Here is a 27956-nt window from a genome sequence, read left to right as displayed (position 1 = left end):
ACAGGCAGTTTCCTGTCCCCTAGGGTGTTGGATTTCCTGTTTCACACTCAATTGTTTTTTTCTCAGTTTAGTAAATTTGTAAAAGTACAGCAACTCTTCATCATTGTTGTCAGAGCTCACCACCCTCTGAGCCAGGATTCATCTCATTTGGTGCTGACATCCTCTGGACTTCCACTTGAGTGCCATGTCCTGGTCCAACACACTGCCTCTAAAGATGTTTGCTCTTCTTCTACTCATGTTTTTACTGCATGGTGAGTCACAATGATGCCCTATATATGTAGTTATAGTTAATATAATATGCAATTTCAATAAGTCCATGTGTTTGGTAACCATGAAAAACAACCTGAAGACATGTTGATTAAATATTATGTTTTACACAAAGTATTTGCTTTTAGTGAGGGGCTGTCTGCAGAATTAATTTAAAAGATACAGTTTTCCAAAATATGTTATGCACAAATTCCTTACATTTTTTTACTTCATGAAGTGAAATATGTGAAAAAAATTTTTTGTGAATGTATATAAACCTGTACACAGGCCAGAGGTAAGTGTTAGGAAGTTTTTGGTGTAACAGTCACAATATTCTCTTTGTTGGCCTTTGTCTTGTAAACTGTTTTAAATGTAAAGACAGTCTGCAGAGAATGGGTCTGATGAACAAGGGAGTTCATTATATAAATAAGAGATGTCATAAATACTGCATTTACTATTCTGTTTTATATACATTTAAACTACAAAAGCCTGACCACTTGTGTCTCAACAGATGCGGACACTACATGTCCCACTGAGCTAAACCCACTCACGCTGGACCCTCCTGAGCTCATTGGAGAATACGGAGAGTCATTCTTAGTGAATTGCACATCCGCAGATGTCTATCATGAAGGGATGTACTGGAAAATTGGAAACACGGATAATGACATGGAAGATGAGAACAATTTTATCCCACAGTGGGTGTCACTGTCAGACTGGGATATAAAAGTTGAGTGCAGAATAAAGCTGAATGATTCTTTTGAATGCAGCAGAAGCCTTGAGATTACTATATACAGTAAGTGTCATTTCAAATGACTAAAAGAAAAAAAAGAACACTGCTTGATACTGGATTTTCTTGGAGACTTTCCATTATAAACAAGCAACCATACTGCTGGAGACAAATGCGTAAATTCAATATAAAACCCAAATGAAGTCCTATATTATACAACATATACTTTCTCATGAATTTCCACCATGAATGGTGTCTGCCAACAGAGGCCAACTTGTGATGTCATAGTAGGCTTTGCACTTCCTGTAGGAAGGATACGCTGCAGGTTCTCAGAGTTTGGATCAAAGCCCTGTCGAGCTCAAGTTTCATCTACTGATCCGCAGGAAGTGTGTATTAGAAGTCATAGACACCCACAGATGCTCTATGCCCAAAGGGCTGAAACAGGAGGGTGTTCAGGCTTCCCGTAATACACTCTTCCACTGGAGTTTTGGGCAAGAAACTTTGCAAGAAATCTGTATTTTTGGGAATTTAGGGCCATATACAGTATACAATTGTTAATGAGAATATAATGGTGAAGTAGCCATTGCATAATGGAAAAGTCTGTTTAAAAGTTTACCTCACGCAAAGCTCAAAGGCTTTAGCATCAAAATATAATTAAAGGAACATGCATTATGATATTTATTATTTCAGTGCTGCCATTGCTGAATGTGGTGACAACTTTATGCTGCTGGGTTAGTTAATATTTTTTAATTTAATTGAAGATCCTAAACTCATTCATTTATTCGTTCATTTTCTCTAAACGGCTTCATCCGCTGGAGCCTATCACAGCTGTCTTGGGGCGTGGACACTCTGGGAGCGACGCCAGTGCACTGGGGAGCCACACAGAAACAGACAAATACACACGCACACACACACACACACACACACACACACACACACACACACACACGCACACACACACACACACACACACACACACACACACACACACACACACACACACACTCCTACGGGCAATTTCAAATGGTCAATTAACCTGAAGCACATGTTTTTTTGGAGGTGGGAGGAAGCCGGAGAGCCCGGAGAGAACCCATGCAGACACGGGGAGAACAAACAAACTCCACACAGAGCGGGACTCGTTGAACTGTTTAATTTCATAAGTGACTGAGATGCTCACTATTTGTCTGTCCTGACTGGATAAATGTGCACACATTCCTCCACTGAATATTACTTGTGTAGCTGTACTTGGAGATTTTCTCACTATCGACATCCTTTGTTTTCTTTACAGAGAGACCAGACTTTGTGTCAATCTCTGAGTTACACAACGGTGTGACAGTGGAGGGAGAGGTGCTCACACTAACATGTCACATCACCCATGTGGTACCTGTCCAGGGTCTCGGAGTGAAGTGGTACCATGGTAATGAGACCATCCAAACAGAAACATATAATAACACTGGTGTGACTCCAGTCAATGCGTCGTTTTCCTTGGGATTTCAACCTGGGAGAGACGACAATGGAACAAATTTCAGATGCGAGGTTGAGCTGCACCTTGGACCAAAAGCACCAGAGCTAATTCTAACATCTTCACCACATTATATTGTTGTTGTACATTGTAAGTTGTTTAATCATCTGCTCATTATTGTATTTTACAAGTTAAACACCTCCGGCTAAAATATTATAAAGATTGATTAATGCTGTTCATGAATTGCAGATAAGCCATTGATCCACGGTTGTCCAGACCATTATACCAGCATGGAGAAAGAGTTCAGTGTGGACATGTTGTCCTGCAGGGCTGATGGGAACCCTCCACCTAACATTCAGTGGTTCTATCAGGGAAAACGTATTAATGCGTCTGAACCACTGAGCAGGACTCAGGCAGGAACCTTCACAGTTCAAGCTGTAAACAGAATCGGCACCAGCAATGCTTCTGTCCATATCACAATGGAATGTGAGTCCATGTGTGTTTCATTTTTAATATGCATCATTTTCAATGTTCCTGGTTTCACTAAGATTGCAACATAGGACTCTATTTGTTTTAGCTGTGTATTTAGTTTATCTCCCAGTCCTGTCCTTCCTGTATAACGTGTTGGTCCTAATCTCATTGAATCATGCTCGTGCCCTGAAATACAAATAAGCTTCTGTCAGCTCCAAGTACAGTATACTTTAAGCAGAATGCATTACCAATCACAGTCACCAGGGGGCGGGAAATTGTACTTCTAAAGTCAAGAGAAGTCACGTTTGATTCCTCAGATGCTCCTGAGCTCAAGACAAACACAGAGGATGTGTTTGTGCATGTGGGTAATGACGTCACCTTGAACTGTGGAGCTGAGGGGAGCCCCCCTCCTATCTTTTCGTGGAAGCACGATGGAGAGAATTTGCCTGAGTTCACAGATAATCTCACCATCACTGGGGTGATGACCAGCACAACCTACACCTGCAGAGCCATCAATAAATTGGGGATCGTAACTAAGAAAATCCATGTTCATGTGATAGACGATTCCGTAACATCAACCCACGCGACCATCATCATCCATGAGGCATCGGTACAAGCAGGTACACCATACATCCCCTGGACGTTTTACGTTAGATTACACTTATCTCTACTGTACACCACAAATGAAGGACTGATTGAATCTTCTTGGTTTCAAATTTAAGACTGCCCTCTCATTTTGCTGCCCATTGAGGCCGTTGTAAGACTTGGGGATCCAGTTTCACTGAATTGCAGCAAAACAGCCACCAATCATTCGGAAATGCGATGGGAAGCGACATCAGGGGACACAGGACTCAGTACCCTTCCTACTGTCCCAGGAATGATAACAAATCCTCAAGAGTCGACTGGAGAACCTAATTGTTATGGGATTCTGAAAGATAACCAGTGCTTTAAGATACCGAACATCATTATTTATAGTGAGTACAAGGACTCACACTCTGCTCTCTTCTGTGCTTATGTAAAAGGGATGATCATATGAGATAACAAGTCTGAAAGAAAGATGACTTTTCATAGCACAGATAAAGTACCACATCAAAGCCAAAGTAGATATGGAAGATTGATGATGTGAACTACCCAAGAATTGCACAGAAACAAACGCTAGTGCATTTGTGTTTATGCATTTCATCTTTTTCCTACTAATTACCTTTCTTGGCCTTATTCAAGACTCTCCCTACAATGAGTCAGCCTCTGCGTTCGCTCAAGGTGTGATGGTGGAGGGCATGGAGTATCTGCTGAGCTGTGACATCGTCCATATGGCTCCTGTCCAGGGTCTTGGAGTGAAGTGGTACCATGATAATGAGACCATCCATACAGAAACATATAATAACTCTGGTGTGACTCCAGTCAATGCGTCGTTTTCCTTGGGATTTCAACCTGGGAGAGACGACAATGGAACAAGTTTCAGATGCGAGGTTGAGCTGCACCTCGGACCAAAAGCACCAGAGCTAATCCTAACACCTTCACGATATTACACTGTTGTTGTACACTGTGAGTTTTCTAATCATCTGTACATTATTATGGGTCACAAGTTTCTTGCTGAGATGTGATAAAGTTTGATTAATAATGTGTATGAACTGCAGATAAGCCATTGATCCAAGGTTGTCCAGACCATTATACCAGCATGGAGAAAGAATTCAGTGTGGACATGTTGTCCTGCAGAGCTGATGGGAACCCTCCACCTAACATTCAGTGGTTCTATCAGGGAAAACGTATTAATGCGTCTGAACCACTGAGCAGGACTCAGACAGGAACCTACACAGTTCAAGCTGTAAACAGTATCGGCACCAGCAACGCTTCTGTCCATATCACAATGGAATGTAAGTCCATGTGTTTGATTTTAATAGAAATAAGTCATTCCATAGTGTCTTGATCAAGGCGTGACAGGGGAAGTTACCCTTTAAGAGCAACCACTGTACACGGTACAGTGCTCCACATACTATAAATCAACATTATGTATTTTGTATTTTTAAAAACAGTGAAATGGGATTTATCAAGACATTTCCCGACATGCTTTTTGCTTCCTGACAAATCTCACTCTTCTCTCCACAGACGCTCCTGTGTTTAAGATGGGAAATAACACTGTGGAGGTTGCTCCGGGTGAAAATGTGTCTTTTAATTGCAGCGCTGAGGGCAACCCTACACCCGAGGTCCACTGGGACTACACCTCAGCGGCGAACGTGATGGAGACCACCAGGGGGCGCCAGAAGAGTCTCAGCGTCACGGGAGCCACGTCTACCAACGCCGGCGTTTATCTCTGCGTTGCCACGAATGAAGTTGGGAATGTGACAAGAGTTGTCACGCTGGTAATCAAAGGTACCTCGTTATTGTCTAACGTCAGATTTCTTAGTAAAATCTACACAAGGATCTGGGGCTGACAAGTGCAGCAGAAGTTACAGAAAGTAAAACATCTACGGTATCAGGAAATTGGGGTTTTACAGTAATGTTTAATCCTCTTGCATTTCAGGCAAAACCAGTGCCGTCGCCTGGGCGATCATTTGGGCGTTGCTAATTCTGTTCATCATCGTCATCACTCTTTTTCTTGCTGTAGTTCATCTCAAACGCTCAAAGAAAAATGGACGATATAGATTTGTACCAGACGAAGTTAAGGATGGTCCAGAAAGGTCTATTCCTATGACTACTAAGTCTGATGGGGTGGGATGTGATGACGTCAGCCTGGTGACTGAAAATAAAACGTAAAAAAGAAAATAAAATGAAGCGAAACATACCTGGTATGATCTCCACATTTAGTTTTACAGACGTGTGTGTGTTGCATTATTATTACCTGTGCTACTGATAACTCAGATGTATTATGTATTTGTATTTATGATCTCAAATTGTTTTTAAAAAAATTTTTTTTTACTCTTAATTATGTTAAACTGTGGTCTGTATTAATGAGTTTTAATTCTGAAATCATCTATTACTTGACATACGCTCAACTAAGCTTGTTGCCTCCACAATTGTACAGTTCTCAACAACAAATGCATGTAATCATTTGCTATGTATCTAAACCAGGTGTTGTTGTTTTTTAAAATTTGACTTTACACATTTTTAGTTGAATGTACCTATTATCCTGTCTTTTATAATACCGATTTCAGTCCCTAGTTTGCGGGTTTGTGGGATCGCTGGTTCGTATTTGCGCATGCGCACCCTGGACAACATATGAAAATGTAACCGCATGTTTTTGTTTTTATTTTTTTTTGGTCATTTGGAAATTAAATCTGAGATTGAAATAAAACCAGTTAAATCTTCCACGGGAGACAGTAAACTGAATTTAGACAGAAACCCGGACGGAGGCTCTCTTTCTCCATCTTTTTACTGAGTCAGTTTGAACATGAATATGTGTTCTGTCCGTCATTATCAGTTGGTGTGTGTTAATTATGACCAGCTAGATTCTTTTATTACATGACTCAGAGCTGGGTGCTTTTGCTGAAGGGCGCGTTGAACCCAAGATAAAGAAGGACACGGGTGGAAGGTGCGGACCGGAACCAGCGCTCCGGCCGCTCGGAGCGCGTCGAGGCGCGGCCCCTTTAAGGTTTAGGATTTGGGAGTGACGCGAATGCGAGTTCATCCCTCTTTCCTTTCCTATGAAAAATATTTGGGTAAACTGGGCTAGCGGCCGCCAGCCTTAATGAATTTACCAATTATGACACCACTTTATATCATTTTTTGAAGGAGGAAGAACCGGATTACTTACGACTTGATTGATCGCCGCGGAATTTCCACGGACTTGGACCGTCTTCCAAGCTGCTGGAATAACTTTGGAAGAGTTCTTTGTATTCAGGATAGAGAGAGAGTTTGGCCAACAAGCTGAACATGGACTGGGGCACAGAGCTTTGGGTGAGTTTATCATCTGGCTGCCTTTGGTGGTAAGACTTGATGTCAGGGTGGTGAGAATTCTTCCACCGTGTTCGCTTGACAAAGTTGTCTGAAGCAGGACTTCATGTCTGAGGAGGCGGTGAGACGGTGGATGTGGAGCTGCGGGCTCCCATCAGCAGAACTGGGCATTCATAAACACGATTCCATTTACGGACAGCTTCATTTAGTAGATGTAACAAACAACAATCGATCAGTCAACAGTGATTACTTTTTTTTTTTTCCGTTTGGATCAATGTGAGTTTTTTTCTTACCCGTAGAGATTAATTATTATGATTTATTATACGTTTCATTTAATACGTTGTGTATGAAATCCAAATGAGTTACACTAATAAATGAGTAAAATACACACTACAGAACCCTTTGGGGATCACAATTGTATAGAAAATAAAATAAAAAAAATACATAATACAACTGGTTTGAGAAATACATCTAGATATGACTGAATCTGAGCGAGCATAATTAATATTATTAAGGTCATGACCAGAATGACACCCAGCAGAAAGCAGACCTTAGACAATACCAACAGTCCTCTGTAATTCAGTCAATCCAGAATCCAACAAACCAATCTGGAACTATAGTTTACAGGGTAGACTAGCCCCCATGTGAACACAGTTCTATCCAATGAATCTGGATTATTATCTGGGTCTGCACCACACTGCAAAAACTCATAGCAACAAAGCGACTGTTGAACCAGCTTGAGTTGTTTCATCAGGATCCAGACATGAAGAGGATTTTAAAAAAAGAAAAGAAATTAAAGCAAAAACTACTTCAGATCCCCCTCCCTTGTTTTGGATTGCACCAAAGTGTAGTGGGGTCTATTTGTGCCTCAACCCCATTTGCCCACAAAGTTTCATGGAGATCCTTATTGCGTATATCTGATGACAAAAACAATTTAAAAAAACGAAACGGCAGAGAAATTCTTTGGCAGAGATGTCTATGTGTTTTGCATGGACATGTTGTGATTGTGCACAGCGACATTGTTTTACTGTTAACTGTGTGGTGCTCCTGCTAGATGTAGAGATAAATCCTGACGCTGTCAACAAGCGTCTTTAAGTGCCTCTTGTGTGCCCTCGGTGGGATGATTATTTATTCAAACAACAATGCACTGATTCAATCACTGAATCCAGTTCAAGAGATCTTGATTTTCCAGTCCCATGTGACAGAGTTGTTTGTTGGTCATAAGTATCTGACTCATGCTGAACATATTGACGCTATTCAGAATCTAAACAAACCTTATTCTAAAAATTCTCACCATGTACCACGTTACCTTGGTGACAGCCTCTGTTTGTGTCAGTGCACTGTACCATAGTGACAGAACCACATATTTGCAAACATTTGCACATGGATGTTCTCAAGCACCCTGTATTTGTAAACTAGAGCACAGCAAAGATGAGGATAGGAAAGGTTGTGATCTCATTCCAGCGTCTCCCCCTGGGCCTCCTCCCCTGTCCCTTTCCATCCTTCTTGCTGGTACAACATCCTAATTAGTTTTGCCCTACTTTATTTCAGTCAGAGAAACATCCATACCCAGTTTTAATCAGGTGCTCTCTCTCTGTGTAGGAGTCTTTCCTGCTCTTTGCACAGAGTTCTTTTTCCTCATTGTCAGTGTCAACTAGAAATCAATGCCTTCAGAATTAAAAAAAAAAAAGAAGAAGAATTGCCCGTAACCTCACCCATGTGACTAGACAAAAGCCCTGCAGGCATAATTGGTTCTGTTAATGTTTGGCTGGAGAGTCGTCCCTCGGGTCATGTCAGCTCTATGGCATCTGTCCCCTGACTGTCGTTAATCCGATGCCTATTTTAAGGCTCAGAGTGTAAGACCAGTGTGGAGGCATTAGCTGTGCTAGTGGAGAGCTACCGGGACAATCCTACAGTGCTGCAGGCCTGGTCAGGGAAGGCCCTTAATTCTGCAGGAGACGGAGTGACTCAAGGCTGAAACATCCACCCGAGCCTCGTAGGTCAGTGGCTATCAGGGTGACTGCATTAGAAGTTACGTTCCGTTCATTTTCATCAGTTTACCGGAAATGATAGAACATGAACAGTAAAGGACATTTTAGATCTTTTTAAACTTAAACTTGTAGCCTTTTGATCAGTTTTCAGTGCCCAATTCTGCATCATAAAGACAGGTTATATGACTTTATTTGTTCAGTCTTTAACTACAGTCCCTGAACTACAATATCTGGCTTAACTGGGATAAAAGTCCGACCACACACTCCTCATTAATGTGTCAACAGTATGTAAAATTGGCTCAAAATGCGTAAGCTAAATCAGGGAACAAAGTATTAATGACATAACTCAGATGCAGCCATAGTTTTAGTAGAAACACAATGTTTGCTGTTCAGTCTGAAGCATGGCCATGTGAAGTATTTGGAGCAATGTCCCACACAAAATGCGTGGAAAACGATTCACTCCACATCAATCTGTGGGGACTCATTATGATCATTTCATTTGCAGCGTTTGGATCATTAGAAACTGCACTAGTAGAACAATTATGCTGTTTGATGAGATGATAATAATTATGTCTTTGCCAGGTGTTTCAATTCTAAAATGGTTTTAATGAGTTTTTTTATTGTGAAATTATGAAAATGTTGGAATCAATCCGTCACAGTTAATTAACAAAGATGATTAAACACATCATTTTCTGTCATTTGTGAAAGAGCACGTAGCTCAGAGTTGATCCAAAGCTAATTTTGCATTCAGGTAGTGCTGCGGCTGTGGCCTTGTTCACTTTTGCTTTTTATTTTAAATGAACAGTTCCTGGTAAGATTAGACTGGAGGTGACGTATTTGATAGGTGACATGTACATTAATGTGGCTCTCAACAACATCCTTGTAAAATAACACCACAGACTGATGGAAAATGACCAACACACAAGACAAAAAAAAAAAAATTGGGCTCCAGTTATTTCACTTCTTATATTACTCATAATTCTTTTCTTTTCATAGTTGCTTTTTTTGAAAAGCTATTTCAGATTTAGTACAACAGTGTGGTTTGTGCTCTTTTGTCCTTGGTGTGAGAAATGTGGAGTCAACAATGCTTCACACTGGGAACCAGCTGCCTTCCAGCGTTCCTGGCAGCCTAAATGTAAGGATGTATTCCCTAAACAGGTGTAATTACCTGAGAGTCCCTACCCACACGGCCACAACACCCACAATGAATGGTCTGTTGAGTTCTGCTCTTGTCATGAATCTCTACGGTTGGCCTTTTTTGGCAAACACAGGAATCTAAAAACAGAACATGCAAATAAAAGGGTAATCTGTTTCAAATACTGGCGTGAGAGGTGACTGTGATACAAAGCTTTCCCTTTTTACCTTCATGGTCTCACTGTAATATGTCGCTTCAAGTCCTTATGGTCACGTAACTGACAAATATGTGATTAGGAGCTGAGAAGCATTTCGAAAGAAAATCGGATGTTTCAATCTCACCAGTTACAGTATTTACAGCAGTTACAGCACCCTAAGGCGCACCCAAAAGCCTTTTATTTTCTCAAAAACTGACAGTGCACCTTATAATCCAGTGTGCCTTATAGATGAAAACAGTTTTAAAACAGGCCATTCATTGAAGGTGCGCCTTATAATCAGATGCATCTTAAAATCCAGCACACTTAATATATGAAAAAATTTAAAAATAGGCCATTCGTTACAGGTGCACCTTATAGTCCAGTGCGCCTTATAGTACAGAAAATGCTGTACTCTGATGCAACATGAGCATAATGTAAACAGTCCTTCATATCCTTCACCAAAGTATGTATCACCAAATGTTATGAGTTCTCATTGGACATCACGAAATATAACTTAAGATAATTTTTATTACTTTATTACTTAATAACACTTGCTTGTAAGAACTGCTCATCCCTACAATGTCACCTTTTTGTTAGCTTTGACAAACCATCATCCAGCTTAAGCACTTCATTTAGTTAAAGCAGTAATTGCACCTTTTCGCAAAGTTGTTCTTGTGTAATCCAGTCTTAGTCTACTGCATTTACTCTAACTGCCTCTGATCAATAAGGTATAATAGGTTAAAACACTTCCTTTTTCTAATTGATATTGTGTTATTGTGGTGTCTTCTGTTTTGTTTTCCCTAAAGGACAGGAAGAGTACGACTGAACATGGCCCAACCTGTCAGAACCCCCTTTCAGCATGCCCCCACCTCAACCCTAATGACAGCAGCCATGAAACCTTTTGGGGTAGCTGCAGGGGGGTGTAGAGCGAGAGAAGAATGGTGTAGATATCATCTCTCACACTCAGCAGACCTGTCTGAGCTTGATGGTGTCATGAAACGCTCTACCAAATAAGGAGCCAGGGAATGAAGAAACCTCAGACCTCTTTGCTGCTCAAATAACTGGAGGTCGAAGTCATCAGATTTAGTTGTGCTGTGTCAGAAGGAGAGAAATCGTGATTCATAAGGACTCAAGATTCCTTCTCCCTGTGACATATTCTAAATCTGCATCACTGCTCAAGAAGTAGTTCTAACAGCAAACTGATTGGACTTCTAGACGTATAAAATGTAATCAGATCAGCACAGCAACTCGCCAAACACATCACTAAATCACTGAAACGCATAAGGTGGATATGATTGAGGTTCTGCATCCAAGCAATCATTGGACATTAGCTTACAGGAGCATTCCCTCGAGTGTCTTCATGTGAGAACAGGAAGTCTTTTGGTGTTTTCTCTTTTCCTGGACCACACACTCACATTGTGTTACTGTGCTGTACTAAAGGACACATCAGTCACCAGATGATCAATCCTGAGTCACGATTATTCTTCTTGGTTGAAGATGCAGCCCTCCAGCCGTGAAATGACAGTGATGTTCATGATAAATCTGTGCGTGCAGAACAAAATATGAGGCTGTCTGGTGGTTTGTGCCCCTACCAGTATGGGGACTGGTTTCTGTGGGGCTGATAGAGAGCTGGATCCAACATCACCTACGTAACTGCTTAGAATTAGAGTTCAAGGCCATGGTTTGATTTTTATTTTTAGTGACACAGCTCACTGTTACTGCTGTCATGCCAAAGATTATTACCCTCCATTCAAGATGTACTCAGATGACCTCAAACCAGAGGAGCGTCATTAACTTTAACTTTGTCCTTTTTGTCTCCAGGACCAATGCGACATCATAGAGAAGCACACGCAGTCCGGCCTGGAGCTGGTAGAAAAGTATGTGAAGTTTGTGAAGGAGAGGACGGAGATTGAGCAGAACTATGCCAAACAACTGAGGTGGGCCTCACTGTTTGTCATTGTTGTCCTGCGCCGACTGCCTCAAAAGCTGAAAGCAGCTTGTGTCAGTGTGTGTGTGTGTTTGCCAGCTTGTATTTTGCAAGGGCGCATGTTGGAAGGCAGTTTGTGAAATGTTTGATCGGTCTCATGATTACTTTGGGACAGAATCTAACTTGTCTCCAAAACACTGGCCTCTTTCTCCGGCTACACTGCGCTCGCTGTTTCCCCCTCTTCCTCTCTCCTCGTCCGTGTTGCTCCCTCCCCAGTTGTCTCCCCATCTGCAGGCACACATCTGGTCTAACGCTGAGCTTAGTTGGAGGGAAGAGGAAGTGGGAGCAGACTGGCACATGATAGACAGGATGTGGTCAGAGGGAAAATGAAAGGAGGAAGGACGGCTATTTTAACAAGCTCGTAGTGGACTTATGTTTTAATCTTATTGCATAAAAAAGAAAGTGTAACAAGAGTTTAATATAGAGGAAGCTTGCTTGAAATTGATGTGGGTTTTTTTTTTTAATGTGTTTTTGTTATCCACAGGAACCTTTCCAAGAAATATAATGTAAAACGGAGCAGTAAAGAAGAACCGGAGTGCAGGTGAGCCAACAATTCTGTGTCCAAAGTCGGTGCAGAGGCGATGAGTTCGTCTGGGGTTTGGATTTCCGTCTTTAAATTTCGTGCTGCAAAGCCTCTCTTGAAAAAAAAAAGAAATCAGTAAAATAAATATTTGATGCTGGGAATGAACTTTTTCTCTCAGGAAATTGTTTTGTCTGCAGACAATATTGGTTATTGCTGACCTGTAAATAAAATCCCATCTATAAAGATAATCATTGTGCCGTTAGTGTCATTCCTGCTGTCATGGGGTGTTGCTGCCCTGGAAGGAAGCAAGAGTAAAGAGGTCATGAACTTCTGATGGCATGGCCCCGCTGCTGACTCCTCTTTCAACCTGTGTTTGTGTTGCCTTATCACCGACCCCATCGTTGTTGTTCTAAATGTTCTCCACCCTTTTCCTCTCTCCTCTTCCTCCTCAATAGTAGGTTGTCCAGCTATCAGTCTTTCTTGGACATCCTGAATGAAATGAATGACTACGCGGGGCAGAGAGAGCTGATTGCTGAGAACATGATGATGAGCATTTGCATAGATCTCACCAAGTACTTGCAAGAACTCAAGCAGGAACGAAAGACGGTGAGTTTGTTACGAAGCCGATTAGGGGTGAACAAAACGGATGTATTCTGAAATATTTTCGATCTTGTTCATTTTCTGTGAAGCAACAAATCGATCAATCGGCCAATTGTTGCAGCTCTATAGGCGGTAGAACCCTGTATGCCCGCAGAATGGGGGGAGAACAGAGGCAGATTAAATGGAGATTGTGCAGTTGTGGCAGGAAGGAAGCTTTTCTTAGTGTCTCTACAGGGAGGTACGGCCTGACCGATGGTGTTCCATTTCTCCAAGAGGAATGCAGTGGCTTTGTCCCACTGGATTGGAGAGCTTTGCAGCTGTATGCAGGCTCTAACTGCAGATGTGATGTCTGAAACATGTCGCATGGCTTCTGTAGGCTCTTGTTTATTCTATATCTGCCCCAACACTTGGCCTCCTCACTCCCTGTCATCTGACCCACCTCCTCTCCCCTCACGCCCCCCCCCTTTCCTCTCCTCTCACTCTTGTCTATTTTTATGAATGTCTGCAGTATTTGATGGAGGCCAAGAAAGCCCAGCAGAGTTTGGAGAGTACCTACAAGCAACTTGAGAGCGTAAGTCAAAAAAGGAGGGTGTTCGTCGTTCGGGATGTTTCTTGAGCGCGTTTACTTCCAAAAGAAAATTCTTTTGGAGGTAAACAGCTAAGATAATTTGTCTATAGTAAACAGATAAATACAAAAAACTATTTAGATTCCTGTCAACAATCCAAGGTCTGTCCCAGTATGGCTGAAAGGAATATAACCTGAAAGATGTTCTGCTCCAAATAGAACCTCTTTGGTTTTTTTTTTAATTTAAGCGGTAAAATCACTTAAATGTTTAAACTGAATGTTTTCCCCCGTATCCTGACCTTCCCTGTCTTCCCTCACGACCAGAGTAAAAAACGTTTCGAGAGGGAATGGAGAGAAGCGGAGCGTGCAGCACAGAACGCCGAGAAGACCGATCAAGATATCAATGCAACGAAGGCGGATGTTGAAAAAGTAACCAGCGGAATGCATCTTTCATTTTAAGGATGTGGATGCACTCGGCTAACCTGTTTGCCTTTTTGTTTGGTTCTAGGCCAAGCAGCAGGCTCACATGAGAGCACACGTCGCAGAGGAGTGTAAGAACGACTACGCCGCTCAGCTTCAGAAGTTCAACAAGGAGCAGAACCAGTTCTATTTTCAGGATATGCCACTCATTTTCAATGTAAGTGAAGGACTTGAGGCAGTGAACCAGCATTCTTGCATTTGTACAATACCAGCAAAGATGTTTGATGGAATATTTTTTGTTCAAGATACTTCTTTTGGATGGATCACATTCACTACTGTGGATAAATGTATTAAAATACTCTGCTTTTAAAATAATTTTCCAACTATTACCAAACAAGAAAATTTTGCCATGGAAAGTTCAAATGTGCCTTATAAGTCAGACATGGACAGTTTAATTTAACCTGTTGATATGCTAAAATTTGGACATTCAAAGCTTCCATCTGATCATTCATAATTACCAACATAATCATATATAACTGACCCTCTAACTTGATTTCTGTCATTCATTGTAATAGCCGTGTCTGAGCAACTGTTCTTGTGTGTCCGCTAGAAATTGCAGGACCTGGACGAGAGACGAGTACAGAAGTTGGGTCGAGGCTACATCTTGTTTTCAGACACAGAGAAGCATGTGATGCCTATCATTAGCAAGTGCCTGGAAGGCATTACTAAAGCTGGCACTAACGTTAATGAGAAGAATGTGAGTCAGTCTCAGAAAAGCTAAATGGATTTGGATTTACAGCATGGCTTTATGCAGCTCAGTAGTTTTTAAATGTATATGTGTGGGGGAAAAAAGCAATCGATGTTTTCTATAATTGCATGTAAATGTAGGACTCCATGGTTGTAGTAGAGCAGAACAAGTCAGGATTTGAACGTCCTGGAGATGTGGAGTTCGAAGACTACAGTCAGGGTATCAACCGAACCTCGTCCGAAAGTAGCCTGGGAGCACCTAAAGGCCCCATGGACCTTCTGGGGCGGAACAGGAGCAAAAACTTTTGGCTGTTCAGCAAAAGAAGCAAGGTAGGCCTCTATGGAGCACGTCTGGGCTTTTATATCCTAATGACATGAGCTTACACTAAAAGAGATATTTGTCTTGCATTGTGCAAATAGTGCAGTGTATACACTTAGCAACCCCTTCCATTAGGGATGAATGGCTACAGACTTCTGCAGGTGGGCAATGGGGCGACTGAAAAGTTAGTGTTTTGAGCTGCAAACCCAGCAGTGAGACCCAGGATGCCCCCTCTGCAGAGAGCTCTCACAATGACCCTCTGGTTGCGGCCACACTCACGCACACTCACACACACACACACACGCATACAACCTTCGCTTCTCTAAAGCTCAGTTTGACCGTGCATGAACCTCTTTCTCTATTGTATTATACAGAAACCACCAAACTCTTCTAGAAGAGGTCCTTTTTGCACGACTCTGTTCCCCGGCTGTGAGTGAACAATCTTTTGACCGCCCCATACCCAAACACCCTCCCTCTCTCCCTGCAGCATGGTTTCCAATAGGTCAACCGGCAGTCAGCATTCTGCTGTGCTTGTGCTTTCATCAGCACACGGGTTCCAAACAACATTGAATTTTCCTCTACAGGCATCTGCAAACATACTGCTTCCATTATAGTGCCATTTTGTCCCCCATCACCATAAAATCTTTGTAGGAACAAGCGCTACGACACCAGGTTTATTACACACACTGGATGGCTTCCAATCACACATTAAAGCTATGAATGATGACATGGATATTTCTGCATTTGATCAAGAAAATCTATTTCCTGGATCTTATCTCAAATGGGGCGTTCTCACTGAGGTCCAGAACTGAATCGGTGATGCTTGCAGCTGACCACTAACCAGCGAAAAGTCCCCTCCTCCTGGCCCAGCGTTAAATGATCCCTTCTATTTTCCTGCGATGTTTGCTTATTCAGCCACTCTCTTCTCTGTGCATGTCTTACTGGCTGTTGCTCTGCTGTTCCATGTGTGTGTGTGTGTGTGTGTGTGTGTGTGTGTGTGTGTGTGTGTGTGTGTGTGTGTGTGTGTGTGTGTGTGTGTGGCACACTGCTTCTGAGTCATCAATCACGCTCTCCCAATTAGGACTGCAGCAGAATGAATAGGAGGCTACGCTGAGATTTTGAGTTTATGCCTGGCCCCTTAGCATTCCCGTTTTTAACTGCTCTCCTGTACTTAGATTCCCATAACACTCACAAAAAAAGTAGCGCCTACCCACTTTATGTTCACATAATAACAGTGCTGCACTTCTAGCTCCCCTTTTTTTCCCATGGGACCTTGTTGTAGGGCCGTCTTAGATATTTACCACTGAAGAGGTGTTCAGCATTCCCTGTAATTTAGCTAATAGGTCCACCCCCCCCCAAACTTTTCCACATGGACATCAAGCTGACACTGGTTTACTCTAGGCATGTTTTCACATTAACCCCTCTGTGAGAGGTCATACCAGTAAGTTCACTGCGGCCACTGTGGTAATTAAGGGGGTGGTTTATAACAACTGCACTCATGTATGAATCAATGCTTTATTCATAAGGGTCAGACTCTGAGGATCACACAGGTAGGACGTTTAACTTGATTTCTTTAATACTGAAGTGGAAAGACGCTCATTTTGGTGTTTTCTCGTTCATAGTTACCGTTATTTTTTTCTGAAAAGACATTACTGACCAAATTCACCGTAGAGACGAGACTGCTTGGACTGCAGAAGAGATCTGCTCACAGCTTTGTATTCTAGGAGAACTACTCCACTGCTGCACTATAGCGAGGACATGAAATCAAAAGCAGTCAGTATTTAAATAGGACCAGTTTTACTGTAGATTGATCAACACAACTGACTCTTACATTGCAAACTATTATCTCGCTTTGCAAAATGTGTCCTTTCTGAACTGTAATATGAGGAGCAGGTCAGAGCTGAAGCAGAAAGTAGCATTTTTAGCATTGACTGAAGTACAGGTGCTCCCCAAGATACGAACACCCGACTTACAAACATTCGTATACTGTATACAAACAACCGCTGACTGATATCTAATTATTCCTAAAATATCGTATTGCCTTTGTAAGTTTATATTTTGACCTGGACACCACATCTGACTAGTTCCACTTTCTGCTGCAGCCCCTGACAAACAGCATCGCTCCATTTCGTGCATTTTCAACATTCACCTTCTTCTTCATCTCGCCCAGTTCGTTCTTGCAATTTATAGATCGAAATTTAATAAATTACAACGTATGAACAATTCAACTTACAAACAAACTCTTGGAACCTTTTGTGTTCGTAAGTCGGGGAATCCCTGTACTTTTATTTCCTGTGATTTTCAGCTGTCAGTCAGATATTCAGGAAATGAAAATTGATCATTTTAAAATAAAGTCCCTCTGTTTCCTAACTGGCTTCAGTGTGGCGGCAGGTGTGGGGCCCATTTGGCCCCTTGTTATGGGGTCTGTGGTGGGTTGTCTGTGTGTGTTGATGCTTTCATGCTATCTTTGCTCGTGTGCTGGGTTTGCTCCAGTGTTGTCTTTTTGCGTTGCGGTGTGCTTTAAAGGTGTTGATGTTGTCTTTTTTCCCTTCCCACTCCTGTTTTTGTCTTCTCCCCCCATTCTGTACCCCCCCCCCGCCTACATACCTCATGCTCGGGTGCTGATACTTGGTTCTCGCCCAACTCCAGCTCTCTCCCTCTACACTGTCACCTTATTCCTCTCCCCCCGCACCCTCGCCTGCTAACGGACCCCCTTCCCCAAAGTTTGGCCGGGACCCCCTGTCGTACTGTTTGAAGGAGATCAATAAAACAGTCAAACCCAGAATCTCTTCCTTCCGGACACTCAGGAGATCGGTGAGTCACCAGAGGACTCACCCTGATCATACCTTGAAAAATCATTCTGTGTTCCTGCCAATCCAAGACTGAATGCCTGAATTCATGATCCCACATGGAGCATGCTATGTGCTAATCTTTTTAAAAAAATTTTTTTTTTACATGCTATCAAGGACGTAAGAACATTTGTTTAGGGTAGAAAACGGGAGGATGTTGGGATGTTTTTACACTTAATGTCTCATTTGTCCTCAGAAGTTTACTCCCGAGAGGATCATGGTAACATGGACAACAAACCTGGTGTGAGGGTTTCATTTGGGGGACACAAACGTGGCCTCCTCTTCACTACAATAACTACAATAGTTTTGCTCTAACGTAACACTAATGTAGTGTCTATCCCCACACAGCTGAACATGTAGCATCCAGAAACATGCTATGTGGTAGTAAAGAGTTTCTATGTACAGTATTGAAGAGGTGGCCACCTGGTGGTGAAGCACTGAAGGCATGCTGGGTAGCACAACAGGAAGTAGCGCTTCATTACCCAGTAGTTATCTCAGCACTGTCTTAGATCAACTTCTTTATCCAGTATTTAATTTGGTGAATTTTTGTTCAAAGGGACAGGTTTTTGCTTTGTTTTTATTTCTTATTTTCTGCAGTGGGGATTCATGCTGTATTTTTTTTTTTCTAACATTCTTATAATAGTAGGCAGTTGTTGGCATGGAACCAGTTTTGTAAAGCTACAGGAGGGTGTTTCTATCCATGATGCCAGCAGCAAAATACATTTCAACAACCAAAAAAAGAGACTCACCAAAACTTTTGTTTGTGTATGTTTGGAATCTATTTCTGGTAACAGCCCTTTGACAAGAACTGTCCTTTTACCTTGTGTAACAGGAGTTGCTGCTCTACCAGTGCCTCCAAATCACTTGCGTTTTCGTAATCAGACATTGCTAATGCAACCCCACAAAAAAAAAAAAACCCCACTGCACCTTTAAAGACATCTGCTGTGATTACATTATCAACGTTGATATGTTGATCAATGGCTGCTAAGTTGGATTTGTTTTGATCCAACTGAAGATGAACATCTGTAGATCTGATAAATGTTTCATTAGGAGATTTGAAATGTTTTGTCAGTTAAACATTTTACTCTGAGTTGAATTCACTCTGGAGGGACTGGTTTTTTTTTGGTTTTTGTTTTTTTTTTTGACAAAGTTTCTGTGATTCTGAAACCGTTCAGTGTGAGACAACAGGACGGCGTTAACCTGCCCTTCCTGTCACGTCTTACAGCCCACGGTGACGGAGGACTTCACCCATCTTCCACCGGAGCAGCGCAGGAAGAGATTACAACAGAAACTAGAGGAGATTTGCAAAGAGTTGCAGAAGGAAGTAGATCAGAGGTGTGTTTGTGTGTATGTGGGTGTCTTTCTGCATATTAATAACCATCCCTATTTGAAGTTGGAGTGTGGATGTAATATTCATGCAGCACATATGATTGTATAACTGTGGCGTGTGGTGTTGTGAGCGTTTGAATTGTTTACTCAGCCCTGAGCTCTGTGGGGAACCATTTTCCACTGAAATTCTCTCCTCCCTTCATCCCTCATTTCTCTCTCTTTCTCTCTCTCTCTCGTTCTCTCCCCTCGCTTTAGTGAGGCCCTGGAGAAGATGAAAGATGTTTATGAAAAAAATCCTCAAATGGGAGACCCTGCTAGTCTGGCATCCCAAATCAGCCAGACATCCCAAAATATAGAGCGGCTCCGAGGAGACGTCAAAAAGTATGAGGTAATCTCTGCTTGTGTTATAAATATAATGAAATTATCACATGCCATCATGAGGTGATCCAGACCATTTGTTTCCTGCTTGCGTACCAATATATTATGAAGTAATCGTATTAATTGTTGTTCAATATAGCTTATTATTATTATTATTATTATTTATATTATTTTTATTATTATTACTATTTCTGTTGTTTTTGTTATATAAGCCTAGACCTAAGAGTCTACATTAAACTTTGTATGACATTTTCTGCATTTCTCATGCTCTTTTTTTTTTTTTGTCCTCTAAAACAGTGTGCTTTGATTTTAAAACCTTTTGTTGATGTTCTGCATAACCGATTGATAAACCGATTGATAAACTAGGCTCGGTGTATGTCGATGTCTATTTAAGCAGTTTCCGTCTTCTTTTTTCTCCTATGTAGACCTGGCTGTCTGAGGCAGGAGGTCGGGGGGAGACACCACACTACAGACCTCACACATTTAACAACGGAGCTCAAGAGACACAAAGGTAATGTTAACTTCTACTAACTATCTGTTTTCAGCAAAATCACAGTGTCCGCTCTGCTCAGGAAACGTGTGTTTTTCTGTCCAGCCCTGATGGCGCTCACTCGGATGAAAGCACTCCCGATTCCTCCCAGGCCATTTACGCTGAGTTTGATGACGACTTTGAAGACGAGGAAGTAGCTGCCCCTATTGGGAAATGCACTGCCATGTACAACTTTCCTGGTATGTGACAGGATGTTTTAGCTGTCTGCTCCACTTACCAGAGAACAGCCTGTCTGAATATAATTTTATTTGCAATTTTACTTGGTATTTGAGTGAACTGAAAATCTGTTCTTATTTAAAGACAACTAGTTCTCTACGATTTTTGAAGGAAGTGTATTTTTATGTTTGTGATAGTTCTGGATGTGTATATTTTCAGATATAGTAGCTAAAACTGTAGGTAAATAAAATTCCACGATTGTCAAAAATATCCAGTTGTATTATAAAGACCGATACAGGTTTAATGCACAGTGTGAAGAAAGATAACTCACTTACTATTGCATTACTAGAAGAATATACTATTTATCAGATGTTTGCAATTCGTTGAGCTCATAGGACTAGAGAGTACAATCCCTTGGAATGATAGTATCAAACAAAAAACATGAAAAATAGTTCAATGAAACAGATTACTTTCCACATCCAACACAAAATCCCACAGTCAATAACTGCCTCAGTCTGAACCATGTAGATAAGACAGAAATTTTGAGACGCTTTTCTGTACAACAGGGAAAGAAATCAAACTTTTTGGATCCGTGGCATGTCTAGAGGAGAAATAAGGAGGCCCGTGTTTAAAAGAACACCCGGCTCACAGGGATGCATGATTGTGGCTCGATGATGCTCTGGTGCTGATTTGCTTCCTCAGGCAGTGGAAACCAGCAGTTTGTAGAGGGTCAGATGAATTTCAGCAAGTTTGAGGAAATTGTATTGGAAAGAAATTTGCCTTCTGCAAGGAAGTTGAAGCTTGGCTGATATTGGTGATTCCAGCACCAGATGATGCCAAGCAGACCTCAAAATCCACTAAGGCTTCACAGTTATCTGACCGGAATCTCATCAAAATTCTTTAGTCGAATATGAAGAAGGTGGGTGCAACACCTACACCCAGAAATACTGCAGAATTGGAGGCCATGAGGAATGGGTTAAGATTCCTCAGGAATGCAACCAGAACTGGTGTCTAACTATGTATCATAAGTGCGGCAGGTCATAGCAGAACAAAGTCCTGGAGATGTTTGTCATTAAGGGGTTGAATTGGTCATTAAGAAAACCGATTGTGTTATTTAGGAAAACATCTGTTGTACTGAGCTACCTAAACTGCTCCTGTGAGATCTGTTAATTGCAACAGCAAATAAATAATATATTTTTCTAGTAAATCTAATACACAATGGGGGTGATGGGTGGGTGGGTGGGGTGGTGGTAGAATAACTTTGCTTCCAGCTGTTGTCTTTATCTTCTATTTTTTTTCCCCCTTCATCTCGAGTTTGTTTTGTTTTCAGGTGCAAGTGAAGGGACCATCTCCATGCAGGAGGGGGAGGAACTTGCTGTTATCGAGGAGGACAAAGGGGACGGCTGGACCCGTGTCCGTAGGAGCAATGGGGATGAAGGATACATACCAACATCCTATGTCACCATCTCCCTAAACAAATGAATCGATGAACAAGAGAAGAAAACAATCACTTCACCAAAGTGAATCCAGTGGGATGATCATAAGAAGTCAGAGCACCAAGGGCGGGACACCTGTGTATCTAGAAGGGGATCTAGATACGGTGTTTTGATTTCTGGGGAGAGATTCCCCAAATGGGAAGAGGAACGGTGCTAACAGTATTTTACTCCCGGATTATTACATCATTGCGATCCCAGTTACCTAAACCCATCTACATTACAAACTTGTTGTACTGATTGATCCCATGCTACAATATAAATACTTGCTTTTGGTTAAAAAGTGACGCATGGATTGTGGTACGAGTGTTTGCCTCATTGCACAACCAAGTAAGGCATTAAGATCTGAGCACTAGGACGAAGTACAGATGAGTGAAGGTTAACGCTGCTGCCATCTTAACAGTACGTTTTCATACCAGTAACAACTAGGAGCAAGTAACTTCAGTTGTGTTCATCAAAAGTGACCAATAGCAGTACACTCCACCAGTGAGCGTAAGGATGGAACCTGTTGCAGGTCTTATGCACTTCACTCGTGAAGCTTCACAATTACTTTGCTCATAGATTGACTTAAGATCTTTCGTGTCCCCAGAAGAGGTTAGAGGTTTCCATTTTGGCTTTCAGCAGTGTCATCTGTGGAGACAGCCCTCTTGTCATACTCAGTCATATAAAAACAACCATAAAAACACTTCAGCATTCAAATAATCAGTCACATCATTTAAATACATTTTTATATATTTGCAGGGATGATTTTTTATTAAAAGTTACAGCCTGTAAATGATACCAAGAATAATTTATTGCAAATATGTATTTTCTATGAATAAACAAGAGATGTTATAGATTGCATTAAGGATGCTGTTGCATTGTACTTTTCCCCTTGTATACATAGCAGACAGTCGGTAGTTGCAAAAGGGAGTAAATAATGCACATATAAACTGTGCTTCTTTCAAACTATTTATAAAATAATATATATTTTAGTTATGACATCACCACTATTGTCTTAGTTTTTAACCATTCAAATAAATGTTTAAGTCTATGTTGTGAAAGATGTTTGGCTTTGCGTCACACTTTGCCAAGTCGATCCATGTGCTGTTTTTATGCAAGTCAATAACTGTTCACATGTCCTTGGTGCCTTTCTGGCCAAAAAAAGCATTGTGTATAACTTTTCTTTTGCATGTCAAACAATTTGTTTTTTTCTGGACTTAATAAATGTAACACACATTTCAAAAATTGAAATGGTTATTTTATTTCTGTACATAATTTGAAACTAACATTGGTTGCATAATATGAGTATTGAAGACTTTGATGTCATTGTGTTTTATACATTATTCTGGCACGGAACGAGGCGTGAATGGGTTCGAGCACCGAATCAGACCCATTTCCATCCTGGAAGGAACGGCTGGCGTGAGCTCTGTCCTTCGCTCAACTGTTGCTGCATAATTTTGCTTGGGTCACTGGCTGAACGGCAAGCACCAGATTGCATGGAGAAGAACTGTGAGAAGGAAACTGTTTCATGGCCGACATTCAAAGGAAAGGAGCTGCTGCCCAACCAGCAAAGACTGCTGTCATGAATTCAGTCACACAGATAGAATGAAACTTAATTCAGCAATTCACTGTGATTTCAACTTCACCAACCAGACTATGTTTGAGCCTGACCCTAAAGAGTAGTTAATTTTTAATTCAACTCATTGGGAACCAAGGCCTTGCAAAGAAAAGAGCATTTCATGGAGAAAAGGGACCCACAAAAGGAAGACCAAGGACACTGCCGCTCAAATAGATGATCAGGAGGAGAAAGAAAAGGGAGATAGCGTTAAACTATTATTCCAAAAGTGGTTTAACATGGGGGGAGCATGACGAAATACATTCTGAGCTAAGAACAGGATACATGCCCCCTGAATAAAAGAATAACTCTCCAGGCAAAATTTTTTTTTCCTGCTTTTGGAAAAATGACTGAATCGTGCAAATTGTTGAAGAATATTGAGCAACAGAGATTTGTCTCTAATGAACACTCTGTTATGGCATTTTCTGCTCCCCTGGATATTTCAGTTGAAACCTGTGATCATACTGTTTGTCACTCTAAACTGAAAGTGGAAACTGGGGAACTTAAATTGCGAATTTAATGTGATAAAATGTGGGTCCATAAACTATAAAGGAGGCAGTGAACGGATGGAAATTGTTTTCTGCGCAGGAATGAGCTCTAAAAGACATTTCCTGGATGATTCGGGTGCAGCTTTAGACGTCGTAAACAACTGCTGTGATGTTTCATGTCTTATCACAGGACCATCCTTCCACAACCAGTTTCATCTGCTGTTCCTGTTGTGGTTAAAATTCTCTTTCACAAAATGTATTTGATGGTAGAACATTTTTTTCCTCCAGATAACAATCTGATTTACAGTACAAAACACGTGTTTTACATCATAGCACATTTAACTACATTCTAAATGTCATCACTGAGCTGGATGCTGTTTGGCACCACAACAAAAATCAATGATTATATTTTCAAACCCAGTAAAGTTCTTCTTAAAATGTGAATGTTTCCCTTGAGTCCAGTTGAAGAAAAGAACATTACAGACAAACTCTAGTGTTTAACAAATCTGTGTTTTGGCATTGTATTTTATTGAATTTAAATGGTTAGTTAGAGATTGTGTAGATTCCTGTGTTTCACGTAAAACAAAATATAACTCAATTCTTTCAAGGAAACCAGAATTATTTGCTACACTCTGGAGAACAGGCGAGCCATATTCAATAGGTGGCACTGTTGCATTATGTCTCTCAGGGAGGGGGCATAAATCTGATTTCTATCTCTGCATAATTGCGTTTTCAATATAGGACAAGCATTTGCATACCTGATTAAATTGCACTGGCTTCAAACTCATACTGTTTATACGGGATAATTAAATAACATGAATTAACATATGCCCCATTTTTATATTCACTTTATTCACAACAGTAGTGAGGAGAATGAAACGGAGCATACTTGGCCAAACAAAGTTTCAACTGGATTTGTCTGTCATATCTAAAGAAAATAAAAAATATATATCATGGTGGAAAAAGAGGGAAGTCTTCTCAGCCAAGGTGGCATCCAATAGCAGCAGGCTGTGGCGTTGAATGACTGGTCTGAGGATTCAGATCAACATTTGTATGCACTACCTTTCGTCTCGAGATGCATTAAAGGTCAGCTTTTCAATAAGGCTTCTTTACCCAGCCAACAATCTGTGTCACCGTACTGCAGTTAAAAAAGACTGGATCCTGGCACTTAAACTCAGTGTGTTGCAGTATTAAAAAGGATAATCCACTCTGAATAACATATTATAAAATTCATAGCTTCTGTAGAGCTTGCATTATTTTCTATGCTCCAATCAGCTGTGCTTGTTGAAGAATCATGATAGAGATATACAAACAAAATCAAGATGCTCTTCACACACATAGATACCACAGCAGACTGTGAGATATAAACCCTTTTAAAAGCAGACAGTGTGAAGTCGTTTGACCTTGGGTGTTACAGTTCACCATGGCTGCATCATCTCTCTGTCGTCATATTCCGAATATGCAGCCAGCAGAAAGGTCTGGAAATAAAGTATAGTTGTATGGAGTATTACTGTCAATGCCCCATTTTCACTACACAATTTAGTCCACAGCTAAAATGTCTGAAACATTTCTGCAACATTTATATCAAAAGTTAAACAATTCCACTGACATGTCTCCATCACTGAAGGTAAAGCTGGGTGTCAAATTTTGATGAAAAGTTTCTCTTAAATGTAATGTTAGTTGTCTAGACCCAATTTAAAGGCTCTCCAAGTAGTGGCCCATGGTTGATCTCCAAATGAACAACAATGTGATGATCATTAGTATTTGTTGCAGGCCGCTGGAAGTGAACCAAAAAACATGTTTTTTACAAACCACCATCTTCTGGCAAGGATCATCTATTTTGGATGCATCACATTAATTTTTATTATGTGGGTGCTGTGGCAAAATAAGCAATTATTTCTCTGCCAACTGCATCACAGGTGATTAAAGATTTAAGAACATGATATTTCAGCAGTTGCTTCAGGGGGAAAATAGACAGAGATGGAGGGAAACCTTTTTAAAAGCTTGCAGCTCCATACGATCGAATCGCATGTAATCTTACAATGTCGATAAACCACTAGAAAAGAAAATGAAAACATTAATAGGACAGTAAATAGTAAACAGGTCAGTAAATAGTTTGAATTTAAGGTTTAGTGAATTGGTTCAGAGACAACAAGTCTTTTCATATAAACTCATCGCTGATTTTATCAATAAAAGACCCTTAGAATAATCAACGCCTCATGTTCACTCCTGCAGCACAGCTTGAGGCTAATTTTCTGTCTGTTTGCTGCTTATGTCGCCATTCTGCTGAGTCTTGTTCCCACCACACTGGTGATGCTGCACATATGTGCACCCAAGGAGCCTCTGATAAGCTTTTCCAATCAACAGTATTCAATTGCCACAGGACTATCAAGCTTGCATTCAGCTCTGCTGGAACTTGCAGCAACACCTACAGCAACAGACTGAGCTGTCAGTGTGATCCCTCAGACATATTAACAGTGAGACTTCCAATTAACCAGTGAATAAAGGTGAGTAAGATCTTTTTTTTTAGTGGTAGATACTTTTCTTCAGAAACCTTGAGAGCAACAAATCCCTTGTCTGATATTTGGATTCATGAACAAGTAAAATTCAAAAATGATCCACATTTGCAATTAGAAAATCCTTGAGAAATATTTTAAGAACTTGCAATGAAACTCCAAGGGCAGCTCAGATGTATCGTTGCATTAGAAATCCAAAGGTAGCTGAATCCAGATCTGGGAAACAAAACTTCCTCACTTGAGGGTCTCATCTGAATTGTTCAATGACAGATTTGAAAGACAGACTCGTGTATGTATTTAATAAAAAGTAATCATACATTGCTTCATTTCTCAGTATTTTCATAATATTGACCTATAATAAATATATTGGCAAAAGGTAAGGCAAATCTCAACAGCCCTTGTGAAATCACAATAGTTACCCCAAGTTAATATGACATTCCAGCATTCTTGTTTTTAAAACTTTTTATTTATTTCATATATATGTATGTGTCTGTATACATATACATATACATACACACACACACACACACACACACACACACACACACACACACACACACACACACACACACACACACACACACACACATATATATATACATTAATGAATAATAAATTCGGCAATAGAACGACAAACTATTTACGTATCTTATTATTTACCGTAATTCAAACCTTTATGACCCTCCCCATACTGATATTAAACCACCTTCTATCTGTATTACTTTTTCCCACACTCTTATCGACTGCTTAAAGCACTTTTGTGTCTCACAGAAGTCTGAGAATCACGGAACCGAGCGCACTTCTGGATGCCGTCAGCCAATAGAATGCGCGTATGGTATCACATGACTGCCTACCAAAAATCTGCGGTAAGGTGAAGTTGCAAGCTTTGATGCGCAAATGGGTGAGGAAACTTTACAGTCTTAAGTAATGCAAAAAAAATTTGCACAGAACAAAGCTTGTAGTGCTTGTTCTTCTTCAGAACACTGAAAACACACCAGGGAGACATCTGTTGATGCATCTGGCATCGACGACTCCGCAATTAACACATGAGCTGAGGATTGTCAGCTCATGTGTTAATCACATGAGCTAACAATGCTGTACTGTGGACTGTTCACACAGTACAAGAATGCAAAAACATATTTAGTTGATAAGAACTTCTTGGCTTAACATCAAGAGATTGAAGCCCTGAACTATACCTGTATTATTCATTTCTTTCAAACAGTGACAGGGTACACCTTGACGGTCAGTCCATCTCACATGTTTGTGTAATGGAAAATATTTAGTTTAATAGCTCCTCTATCAATCTTCCAGGTACTTAAT

The 27956-nt window shown here is 40.9% G+C and overlaps 1 protein-coding gene and 1 long non-coding RNA gene across 10 annotated transcripts; one reads left to right on the top strand and one right to left on the bottom strand.

Moving 5' to 3' along the window:
* The first annotated feature begins 114 nt into the window (after positions 1-114).
* trip10a (thyroid hormone receptor interactor 10a) lies at positions 115-23268 on the top strand. Of its 9 annotated transcripts, none has more exons than XM_068336142.1 (15): positions 6529-6800; positions 11941-12056; positions 12591-12647; positions 13088-13235; positions 13738-13800; positions 14119-14223; positions 14303-14431; positions 14825-14971; positions 15103-15291; positions 17930-18094; positions 19355-19464; positions 19714-19846; positions 20262-20347; positions 20432-20565; positions 21873-23268. In XM_068336142.1, the coding sequence occupies exons 1-15, from the start codon at positions 6777-6779 to the stop codon at positions 22022-22024; spliced, it is 1758 nt and encodes a 585-aa protein (XP_068192243.1). In that variant the 5' UTR covers positions 6529-6776; the 3' UTR covers positions 22025-23268. The 9 variants fall into 9 exon arrangements, 6 of the variants coding, with proteins under 6 accessions (XP_068192238.1, XP_068192241.1, XP_068192243.1 ...); XM_068336141.1 differs by having other exon boundaries at positions 6530-6800; positions 13085-13235; XM_068336144.1 differs by lacking the exon at positions 17930-18094.
* On the bottom strand, positions 2043-5523 carry LOC137609240 (uncharacterized). The gene is made up of 3 exons (XR_011038329.1): positions 5400-5523; positions 4108-4337; positions 2043-2471 (listed from the first exon to the last, which is right to left on the bottom strand). It is a non-coding gene; the product is annotated as an uncharacterized lncRNA (long non-coding RNA).
* Positions 23269-27956: the final 4688 nt, after the last annotated feature.

The sequence above is a fragment of the Antennarius striatus genome, chromosome 16, assembly GCF_040054535.1.
Source record: "Antennarius striatus isolate MH-2024 chromosome 16, ASM4005453v1, whole genome shotgun sequence".
Taxonomy (NCBI): Eukaryota; Metazoa; Chordata; class Actinopteri; order Lophiiformes; family Antennariidae; genus Antennarius; species Antennarius striatus.
This window is presented reverse-complemented; position numbering and strand designations above follow the sequence as displayed.